Source organism: Gaeumannomyces tritici (assembly GCF_000145635.1).
Source record: "Gaeumannomyces tritici R3-111a-1 unplaced genomic scaffold supercont2.2, whole genome shotgun sequence".
Lineage (NCBI taxonomy): Eukaryota > Fungi > Ascomycota > Sordariomycetes > Magnaporthales > Magnaporthaceae > Gaeumannomyces > Gaeumannomyces tritici.
Window position 1 is genome coordinate 7441082 of NW_008804546.1, and position 10760 is coordinate 7451841.

A 10760-nucleotide genomic window follows, 5' to 3' on the forward strand; every position below is an offset into this window, starting at 1 on the left:
CAGCGGGCCGTAACTACTACTGGACTTGAATCACGGACAAAGAAGGCTGAAGATTGAAGCCTAAACATCGACCATTCTGTAATCCTACCTGTTCCATTCACTCTATAGTTTATTCCAGTCCACTCCAGCCCACGCCTCTCCCATCTGTCCGTATCCGACAAAGCAACAATCCACCGTCTCCCCTCCCCTCCCGACCGACGAAACCACCACGAACCACCACGAACTACGGCCCCCAAAACCACCATGTCGGCAGCACGCCAGCAAGCCGCCCTCACCGACGCGCGCATCAAGTCGGGGGTACATCTCGCCCCTTCCCTCTCTCCCAAACCCCCGCTAACTTCCCCCCCAGATGCTCGTCAAGCAAACCAACCGCGCCATCGCCAAGCTCGACAAGCAAATGAACGACCTCGACAAGCAAGTCGCCGCCTGCCTCAAGGCCGGCAAGATGGAGCAGGCCCGCCAAAAGGCCCAACTCAAAATCAAGCTGCAAGAGTCCAAGCTACAAATGGAGTCGACGGCGCAGATGGCGGCGGGCTTCCAGGCCGACATTGAGCAGCAGCACCTGATGCTGCAGACAACGCAGCACCTCGACAACGTGTCGCGCCTCAGCAGCTGGTTCATGAAGCGCAACGACCCGGAGCGCTCCATGCGCTCCGTCGAGGAGGCCACGCGCCAGATCCAGGAGCAGCAGCTGACCAACAGCATATACCGCGAGGCCATGACCCAGCGCACCGGCTCCCAGGTCAACGACGAGGTCGTCGACGAGTACCTGGCCAAGATGGCCGACAGCGTCGGCGTCAGCCTCGGCAACGAGCTGTCGGCCCCGAGCAAGGCCGACCCGGCAAAGGAGTCGGCCGCCACGGAGCCGTCGCAGGAGGCCGAGGACGAGCTGAACCAGCGGCTCAAGGCGCTGCGGGCCATTTAGTTTTTTCTTTTTTTTTCCCTCTCTTTCTTTTTTTCCTCCGCTGTGTATGGGTTGGCTGGGGGCGTTAGGAGTATCATATTGACCGGCACAGATCACGGCTTGACGAATATCCATCCACCTATCTTTTTTTCTTCTGTCCTTTTGTTTAAACACTGGCTTGCTTCCACTTTGCCTAGAGCATGAATACATCAACTTCACATGTACAAACTCGCAACAGCCGTAATGTCCCGCTTGATCAGCTCCTGCGCCGCCTGCATCTTCTGGTACAGCTCCGGGTCGCCAATGATGCGCGCCGCGTTCTTCACCTCGCGGCACGTCTCGCCCAGCCGCGTGATGGTCCTCACAATCGTCCCCTCGAGCACCGTCGTCAGGTCCGTAATGTTCTTGAAGCTCATGCCCCGCGCCCACTCGTACACCACCTCGACCAGCCCGAACCGTGGCCGGCTCGCAAAGTCGGCCGACTCGTCGCCCACCTGGATCACCTGGCGCAGCGTCTGTATGTTGTTGACCTTGTCGCTCAGCGCCACGATGGTCTCGAGCCCCTTTTGCAGCCGCGCCGGCAGCTGCGCCTCCGACTCGGTCTTCTCCTGGAACACAAAGCACGACAGCAGCGCCGCGATCTCGGCCGGCTCGTACTCGGCCAGCACGTTGTCCAGGATCAGCTCCGTCAGCACCAGCTCGTCGCCGCTGTGGATCTCGCACGCCACCTTGCCCTTCAGCTGGATGCGCGACGACTCGTCGATAAAGTTGAGGTCGCGCAGCACCTGGATGCGCTGCTCGTAGTCGGGCAGCAACTGTAGGTTCTGGTCCGACAGCGCCTGCCGCAGCTGCTGGATGTTCTCCTTGATCAGCCACTGGTCGTGGCACATGGCAAAGTGTCGCAGGAACTGCCCGCACGAGAGCGCCGCCGACTTGGTCGCCGTCGCCTCGGCCTGCCGCCGCCGCGTCACGAGCTCTTGGAACTGCAGGTTGCGCATCTTGGACATGTCCACCTCCTGCCACCACTCCGCCTCCCACGTGCCCGCGATGCGCTTCAGCTGGTTCAGCGCCCCGATCCGTGCCTCGCCGTTCTGGAAGATCTCGGGCACGATGCCCTTGGTGATGTGTGCCGTAAGGCACTCGACGTCGCCCAGCGGCACGTGAAGAGTCTTGGTCTGCACCTGCTTCTTGCCGTTGCCCGCGTGCAGCGTCGTGTAAAAGCGCCCCCACCCCGGCATAAAGGGCAGGATGTCGCTGCTGTCGCGCGTCTCCCTAGCGCTGCGGATCCCGCACACGTGGAGCGCCGGTCCGCTGCTGCTGCTGCTGCTGCCCTTGGCGCTGGCGCCCTCGTTCAACAAGATACCCGCCGTGCGCACGCCGTCTTTTGTGTAAACCACGAGCCGGCCCGCCGCAAACATTTTGCGTCCGACGGGGAGGGACAGTAGTTTAAGGTACAGCTCCTGCGTCAACTGCCGGTAGTCCTGCGCCGACTGGTGGCACTCATCCATGCAGCCGTCCTCGTCGCACACGGCGCACTCGTCCCGCTTGACCTTTGCCAGGTCCGCCTCGGACAACTTGACGGCCTTTTCGTGCTCGGGCAGCAGCTGCTGCGTTGCGTGCTCCGAGAAGCTACGCTTAATCATCTCCTCGATCTTGAGCGCCTCGACCCGGAGCAGGTTCAGGATCATGTTGTACGTCAGCCGGAACTGTGACCGCAGCTTGGACGGCTCGCCGAGTATCATCTTGGTCAGGTCCGCCACGGGCGGCGCCTCGTCGCCCCCGCCCGGCGGCACGATAATGACCGAGCCCACCGTGTCGAGGCCACGCCGCCCAGCCCGTCCGGCCATCTGCGTGTACTCGCCCGGCAGCAGGTTGCGGAACGAGTGGCCATCGTGCTTGCGGTAGCCCGAGAACACAACTGTGCGCGTCGGCAGGTTCAGGCCCATGGCAAACGTCTCCGTCGCGAACAGCACCTTGACCAGTGTCTGCGCAAACAGCATCTCGACCATCTCCTTGACGATGGGCAGCAGCCCGCCGTGGTGCACCGCGATGCCGCGCCCCAGCAAGGACCGCAGCCGCACAATCTGCGGTAGCACCCGGTCCTCGGGCTTCAGCCGCGCGATGGACCGCTCGATGGTCATGTGGATCGCGCTCTTCTCGTTGGCCGTGCAAAAGTCCTGGTTGCTCAGCGCGTCCGCGTTCTCCTCGCACCGCTTCTTGGAAAAGACAAAGATGCAGGCCGGCAGCAACGTCGACTTCTTGAGGAACTGCACCAGGTGCACCCACAGGTTGCGGTCCTGCGCCATCGACGTGAACCCTCCCTGCCGGCCAGCCCTGCCCATGTGGCCGGGCGCGTGGCTTGCACGCGGAGGTCCCTGGCCACCACGCCCGCCGCCACCTCCGCCCCGTCCACCTCTCTGCTGCTGTCCACTTCTCTGCTGTCCGCCTCTGCCGCCGGCGCCTCCCCGTTGCGGGCCGCCACGGCCGCCGCGTTGGTTTCCAGCACCGCCGGATCCGGAGCTCGCAACGCTAGCCTGTGGCTTGTCCCTACCTCTGATGGCCAAGTTGGCGTCCTTCCAGCCGTTCTCGATAAACTTCTTGTCGGCGTCGACGATCTTATGTATGCCCTTGCCACCCCACAGGTAGTGCTCGAGCGGGACGGGGCGCTTCGGGGTCGAGATGACGTAAATGTCGCGCTTCTTGGTGCGGCCGACCCACGAGGCGAACTCGTACGTGTTGGGCACCGTGGCCGACAGCAGGATCAGCGACACGTGGTCAGGCAGCATGATGATGACCTCCTCCCACACCACGCCACGCTCAAAGTCGTTGACGTAGTGCACCTCGTCAAAGATGACAAACTCGACGTCGCGGATCATGTCGGCGCCCCGGTACAGCATGCTCCGCAGGATCTCGGTCGTCATGATCAGACAGCTGGCCTCGGGGTTGATCTGCACGTCGCCAGTCAGGATGCCGACCTCGTCGAACGTCTGGCGGAAGTCGCGGAACTTTTGGTTGCTCAGCGCCTTGATGGGGCTCGTGTAGATGGCCTTGGTCATGTGCCGGGCCGCCAGCGCGATGGCGTATTCGGCCACCACCGTCTTGCCCGCCGACGTGTGCGCCGCCACGAAGACACTGTCGCCGTTCTCGAGGTGGTACACGGCCTCCTTCTGGAACGTGTCCAGCTCAAACGGCCACTCGCGCGCCATGTCGGGCACCAGCTCGCGGAAGTCGGTGAACTCGCGCTTAACGTCCACCATGTGTGCCCACTCGCGTCCCGCCTTGCGCGCGCTCGACGCCGCCAGCTGCCCGTGCGGCTCGAGCGCTGGGAACTCGACGGGGAGGAGCGCGTCGAGCTCCTCGTCCTGATCTGCATCCGCGTCCGCATCACCATCCGCCTCGGCGTCTGCGGCCATCCTGGCTGCTTCGGCATCGTCCTCGTCGCCGTCCGGGTTCGGCTCGGGCTCTTGGTCCAGCTCATCCAGCACAGCTGTGGCGTTGGCCTCTTCCGTCTGCGACTTTTTTCTCAGGCTCAAATCGATTCCCCTGCTCAAGCCCGGTGCCACCTGCAGGAGGCCGGCCTTGTCGCCCACCGGTAGGACACGCTCGAGCTTGTTCTTGGACGAGGCCGAGGCGTCACCGCCCGAGGCACGCAGCAGCTGGTCGTCCAGGGCGGCGGCGGCCTCGACGCTATCGAGACCGCCCGGGGCGAAGGGGAAGAAGCCGGCGGCGCCGCGCACAAAGTCGGCATTGCCGGCGGGCTTGCGGAGCAGCGATGTCGAGTTCTTGGCCGTGGCGCTGGCGGCGGGCACAGTCACCGTGTCGTAGCCCACGATGCGGCCCTCGAGGCCCTGGCGCTGGAAGCGGACCACGGTCCTGGACTGGGTCGGCGGGAGGGTGAAGAGCGAGCCATAGTCGACGGGGACGTCCCAGCGTCTGACAATTCACGACGTCAGCTGTGGCGGCGATATATCAGGGACTGGAGGAGCTTACTGCTGCAGCTTGTCGAGCCACGCGGTCGAGAAGGTTGGCGACGGAGTCAGGTACTTGTCCTCAAGCCTCGCCTTGATCTCGTCGGGCGACTCTTTGCGGCGCTTCCTGGGCGACTGCTGCTGGAAGAGGATCTCGTCGATGGGGTCCGCCAGGTCGCCGTCCAGCTGGAGCCGGTCCATGGCCTCGGCGAGGTCTGTCGCCATGCTGGGCAGGCGGGCTGTTGCTGCTGGCGGTGGTGCCTTGGAATTAGAGCTAGGGAAAGGGCGACATAGCACAGCTAGCAATGGCAGTGGCCGCACCCAGAGCTTGCCAACGTCGACCCGTCTAGTTGGATCTACCCCACCATCACCATCACTGTGGGGCAACTGCCCGACCCACAAGCAGCTGCGCTAGCCGCTGACATTACGCAATTGGTGGGGATCCTGAGATCGAGTAGCATATCGACATGGACTCAATGCAGACTCGTCAATCATTGATTATTTATCCATTACGCGATGAGCTACTAGCCCAAAATCACCACATGCCCTCCAACTCTGCCATGGCCGCCTCATCATCGTCAAAGCTTGTCCCAGCCGGAGCTGGGGCTTGACCCCCTGTTGCCGCCTCGCTATTTGGCTTGCCATTCAGCTCCGCCTCGGCCATGAGGGCGTCCAGATCGTCGTCATCGACGTCCTCTGGTGCCCCACCGCCGCTGCTCACAGTCGGCGCTGCTGGTTTGGCCGACCCAAACAAACTACTTGTGCCCGGCCCAAACAGGCTTGTAGAGGCAGCGGGTGCAGATGGCCGAGGTTTTGACGCCCCTGGCGCGGCCTCTGCTTCGGCCATCAGGGCATCCAGGTCCTCATCATCAGGCTCCCCACCAATGGTTCCACCTGTCCGCCTTTCTGGCTCGGGGGTGGCATTGTACAAATCACCCAGCTCGTCGTCCAGGGGAGCGTCGTCTCCCGCAGGTTTCGGCCGCTGCTCGAAGATGGGTGCTATCCGGGTAGGTTCCCTTGTTGGTGCGTCGGGAGCTGCGGATGCCGTCTTTGGTTCGGCGCTGTCCATGGGCCTCGGTTTCGATTCGTTGATCCAATCCATGCGCTGCTTGTGCATGATGGATTTGTGGCCGGCCTTTTCAACCATGGCTAGGGCGTCGAGGAACTTGGCTTTCGGGAAGACGTCATCGAGCCAGAGCTGGTAGAAGGACAGCAGGCGGGCGGCGTCCGAGAACTCGTGGCCCTTGCCCTTGAGCTTGAGCTGGCCCGCTCGTTTGCGAAGAGCTGGTATTCCCTTGTCTGAGAGGAGGCTGCATCGACAGTAAGCTTAGGTCGCGCAAGGCTGCCAAGCCCATTTCGGAACGTAGAAAAGGACGAACCGAGTCTCGTCGAGCTTCACCCGTGGAACCCGTGCGCGCTTGGCGACCGAGATCTCCTCGTCGATACCCAACCCTCCATCGGGTTCCTTGCGCTTGGCGGGGCTCTGGGTCGGGGAGTTTGTGGGCGAGGCGAAGGGGTCCTCGAAGTCGTCGCCATCAGGGAGGTAGTTGTCGATGGCGTCGAGCGCCTGTTTTGCTTTGGGAGGCATGGTGGTTGTGGTATCTCTAGAGCAGTATCTCTAGAGCAGTATCTCTAGAGCATATCTCTGGAGCAGCGGTTGAGAGGCCTGTGCTGGACGCGTCGGGAAGCAGCCGTCAATTGGCACTTTACTTAACACGCGTTTAGTGGGTCCGGTCCCTGCCGCCGGCAGCGTGGGGCAGCTGCAGGCGTTGTTTCTGCCTCAGGCCCTAATCAAGCTTCGCCCGCGCAATGGTCCATTAATCGTGAATTGATCAATCCTCGGCTGAAGCACTCGACGACGACCTTGCTTGCCCCTCGCCGAACCGACAAACATCGAGCCGTACAGCTGAGCGTCGCCACCATGTCGACCCAGAACCCGCCGACGTTTATCCCCTCCAAGGTCGCCAAGAGCGACTATCCTGTGCGTGCCGTCGCTCCCCAATTCCTCTCCCTCGACGTCAACAACGACACAAGCGATGCTGCGACGACATGCGACCAGTTGAGGCTAACCTAGCGTCCGAACCTGCTCTCGACCCAAACACGGCCAGCTTATCGACAACGACCCGTAGGTGCTCCCTCGCCATGCCGGCCGGCTGAGCAGCTCGCTGACCTGCACGCCGCAGACACTTTAAGCGGGTTGTCGGCTATGCCCGCCCGTCCGACTACGCAGCAGGCGCCACCGCCGCGGCCGCCGGCCCCGGCATCCTCCTCGCACTGGAAAAGTTCTCGCCGTCCTACGTTGGGAAGGGTGGCTTTGCGCCGGCCATGAGGCTATGCGGCGGGCTGGGCCTCGTCGGCGGCTTTCTCTACTTTTATACACGATCTAGCTGTGAGTGCCTTGCCGTGTTGATGGTTGGTCCACACGACCCCGACACTAACTTGCCCCGCAGTGCGCTTCTACGGCATGTCGGAGAACCAGCGCGAGATCGACATGGACATGCGTGAGATGGTGGCCAAGGTCAAGGCCGGCGAGCCCCTGTACGGCGAGTCCCGGCTGACGCCCAACATGCAGGGCGTGGCGGCGCGCCAGTCGCGCTACTCGACGCTCTTTATGGGGGCTATGCCATGGTTCAACTTTGTCAACCACAACCAGCACGGCATCGACACGGCAAAGTACTACCGGCAAGCGGAGCGTGAGCTTGAGGCCGAGCGCAATGGTGGAAGCGCATAGGGTGGACTGTTGTGTGCAGGTTCGACCGGGCAATGGATTGTGTATAGTTTACCGGCGTTGCACGTTGGTGCGTGGTGGTCACAGACTGCCGCGCATCCATGGCGAGACTCGAATGGATCTGGAGTTCGCTTGGTTGACGTTTTCGGTCTTGTGTCTGCTCTGTGATGGCATCTCTCCGGGTGAATCCCTGGATTGGCTGACCTAGAAGTGGTCAGGACTCTTGCCAGTTCCTACAGCACCACTTCCATTCGTCGGGCGATAGCGCAAGCACTTATGTAAGCTGTTGGCTCACTCTGCGCGGTCCTAGCCTAACCCAGGGGTTTTCATCTCATGGAATAAGGCAGGTGCTAGCGGAAAACATCCGCCGGACGCACAAGGCGCTGAAGACGAGGTCGTGAGCCGAGGTGGCGGTGAGGCAAAGCACATCTCCATTGGCTAACAGAGGAGGAGCACGTTTCATGATGCGCATGATTACTGACTGTTCAAAGCCGCCGCCGACGCCCTGCATCTGGCGCGCCGCGCCCCGTCACCACCGCCATTGCCAATTTAGGCCAGCCGTACCGGGACACTGGAGCAGCAGAGCGATGCAGCCAAGTCGCGGAGAATGCAGAGGTGCCGCGCCGCGGGCCATGGGTCGTATTCCTTTGCCGACAAAAGCGGTCAAGGCTGCTGTTTCGGGAGCCGGCGGGATGCCCAAAAATGCCCATGGATGCAGTCTTTTTTTTTCACGATCGGCCGCCTGCCGGTCCATCTTTCTTGGGCCAGAGCCTCGCGGACCGGCGGGTTGTTAGAAGGTAAACGGACACCTCACGAACCTTCCACTTGTGGCTTTAACTAGCCCGCTTCCAGGCATAACAAAAGAAGACATAACGGTAAGGCCTAGTAAAGCGACAAAGCCGCAAAGATAACTGCATCGTGTCGTGTCGTCTGCCCAGCAATAGCGGCATCCACCCAGCTAGCCGCCGCGTGCATCCGGTGGTGCCGCGTTATACCGTGCAGCGGAAGGTGCCTTGCTGGCCGAAATGCTGGAAATAAGCTAAGGTGGCCGGGTCGGGTCGATGCAGCAAGCTGGCGCGTTTCGAATAGGGGCTTGCTACAAGCAGGCCGCATGGTGCGGCAGCCCAAAGGACTAGACTTTTTGGGAGCCAAAGATCGCAGCCGGGTCAGATCGGGCGCTGGGCGTCAATCAGCTGCCCCCTATCTCCCGTCGGCAAGCCGCGTTTGCCACACCGCCCGCCAAATACCGGCAAGTAGTTGCCCCATCGCCCGGCCGCGACGGCAAGGTGCCTTTCGATGCCTTGGCAAGCATTGCTTGTTTGTAGCATTACCACAGCCGGAATCCTGTTCCGCGGATACGAAAGCGGCAAGGGATGCACGGAAGCGGTACAGCTACCACCGGAGGTTTTGTTCCGCGGGTACGGGAGTGGAAGGGGATGGCACAGCTACAGCTGGAGTGGCTGCTTCGTGAAATACAGGAGTGGAACCAGCCGGAATGCAAGCGGCCAATTGGCGCTGCAGCCAAAGGCAAAAGATGTGGGAGCATGATGAAAAGCAAAACGACGAAATGTTTTAGCTACCTAGGTACATGGAAATCCGACCAAAGGCTGGGGCCGGGCATAGTTCCAAGCAAATCCATCGATAACACAACAGCTAAAGCTGCAGAAGCAGTAGGGCGGAAAAGCAAAAGCGGATTGGACAACGAGGAATGATCAAAGGTCGTTGTCAGCCGGCTCAAGATCGTTATCAGCCGACTCATCAGCCGATTCAGGGTTATCGCCAGTCAATCCAGGGTTATCGTCATCCGACTCAAGCTCCTCGTCCGAGATGGTCTGGTAGCTGTCGTAGCCCTGTTGTTGGACAGGCTGGGGGGGCACCGATATGATCCCGTGAGTGCCGCGAGCTTGCTCGCCGGCGCGAGGCTGCAGAGCCGCAGCATTGACCAGCGCCCGAAGACCCTCCTAAGGTTCCTGCCACTGCTGAGGGTAGTGGTCGTGGTGGTGATGGTAGTGGTGGTGGACTTGTTGTTGGTGGGTTTGGTCTTGCTGGTGCTGGCGATGCTGGTGGACTTGGTCCTGCGTGTGCTTGTACCCCTGGCGCTGGTACAGTTCCCACTGCGGGAGCTGCCACTGCTGCGTGACCAATCAGGGACGGCGGGCAAATGTTGGAGAGCTGGGCAGCGAGGAGCTGACCAGTGAATGGCTGGGCAGTAGAGAGCGCGCGAAAAGCTGCCGTCCAGCGGGCGGAAGGAGAGGGGAACGTCTGGAAGCGCAAGCAGTGAATGCTTCTAGCCGCCGGAGCTGATTGTAGGCAGAAGAAGGGCAAAGGTCGCTGCTGCTGAGGGCCAGCACCTCGTCAATGTAGTGACACGCTTGGCACGCGAGGCTGCACCAGGGGCACGCAGAGGCCTCGTTCATGTGCGCAGACATGTCGTTGCCGTTGCTGTCATTGAAGGACATGAGGCTGTCGCCAACAGCGTGTCGATCAGGGGTTTGCGGTCCGCCCTGTTCAGGCATGGCGGAGGGCATGATGGGAAACGGGGCACGTGAGCAATGTCACAACTTGCCGTTCCCTCTGCCGATGAGAAGTTGAGAAGTTGGCGAAAATGCGGCGGGCAAAAAAACGGCACAAAACAGGGCAACCCCGCTGCTTAGCCGTGCTGATGATGGCATTCGGCAAGGCCAGGCGTTTGCGTGCGCGCCCCTTACCGGCCTGCCGGGCAAGGCAAGACATTTGCCTGTCGATAATCTTTCGAATTTTTTTTTTCGAAATGTCCTCCCGGTGTCGGCGTGCACCATAGGCGGCCGGCGAAAGTAAATGTCACTACAAAATGCAGGCGAGGCTGCAGTCCGCAGGGTCGAACGAGGCTGCGGGGCCAGCCTATTAGCTGCGGTGATTTTCTGCTGCTGCAGGCTGTAGCGGCGAGCTGCAATGGTAAGTGGGCTGCAGTGGGGAGTGGGGGTACCGTGAAGTGGTGGGCTGCAGTGGTGGGGCTGCAGTGGCGGACTGGGCTGCAGTGTGGGCTGCAGTACCTAGTACCGAATACACGGCAAGCACCTAACGGCTTTTGGATCCATTCCATCCGATTCGCCCCAATTCCTGCACCCCGGGGCGGGGCGGGGGGGGGCGGGGGTCGGGGGGTCGGGGTCGTCCGGTACCG

The 10760-nt window shown here is 61.6% G+C and overlaps 5 protein-coding genes across 5 annotated transcripts; 2 read left to right on the forward strand and 3 right to left on the reverse strand.

Moving 5' to 3' along the window:
* The first annotated feature begins 13 nt into the window (after nt 1-13).
* On the forward strand, nt 14-1154 carry GGTG_05036 (hypothetical protein). The gene is made up of 2 exons (XM_009222835.1): nt 14-297; nt 350-1154. Exons 1-2 carry the CDS (start codon nt 244-246, stop codon nt 923-925), a joined length of 630 nt encoding a protein of 209 aa, XP_009221099.1. The 5' UTR covers nt 14-243; the 3' UTR covers nt 926-1154.
* GGTG_05037 (hypothetical protein) lies at nt 992-5220 on the reverse strand. Its single transcript, XM_009222836.1, has 2 exons — nt 4895-5220; nt 992-4837 (listed from the first exon to the last, which is right to left on the reverse strand). The coding sequence occupies exons 1-2, from the start codon at nt 5095-5097 to the stop codon at nt 1120-1122; spliced, it is 3921 nt and encodes a 1306-aa protein (XP_009221100.1). The 5' UTR covers nt 5098-5220; the 3' UTR covers nt 992-1119.
* A 131-nt stretch (nt 5221-5351) lies between these two features.
* Nucleotides 5352-6508, reverse strand: GGTG_05038 (chromosome segregation in meiosis protein 3). The gene is made up of 2 exons (XM_009222837.1): nt 6252-6508; nt 5352-6182 (listed from the first exon to the last, which is right to left on the reverse strand). The coding sequence occupies exons 1-2, from the start codon at nt 6458-6460 to the stop codon at nt 5408-5410; spliced, it is 984 nt and encodes a 327-aa protein (XP_009221101.1). The 5' UTR covers nt 6461-6508; the 3' UTR covers nt 5352-5407.
* A 207-nt stretch (nt 6509-6715) lies between these two features.
* GGTG_05039 (hypothetical protein) lies at nt 6716-7740 on the forward strand. The gene is made up of 4 exons (XM_009222838.1): nt 6716-6853; nt 6981-6997; nt 7056-7261; nt 7323-7740. Exons 1-4 carry the CDS (start codon nt 6794-6796, stop codon nt 7601-7603), a joined length of 564 nt encoding a protein of 187 aa, XP_009221102.1. The 5' UTR covers nt 6716-6793; the 3' UTR covers nt 7604-7740.
* A 1572-nt stretch (nt 7741-9312) lies between these two features.
* GGTG_05040 (hypothetical protein) lies at nt 9313-10128 on the reverse strand (the record flags this gene model as incomplete). Its single annotated transcript, XM_009222839.1, has 2 exons — nt 9313-9522; nt 9793-10128. 2 exons carry the CDS (start codon nt 10126-10128, stop codon nt 9313-9315), a joined length of 546 nt encoding a protein of 181 aa, XP_009221103.1.
* Nucleotides 10129-10760: the final 632 nt, after the last annotated feature.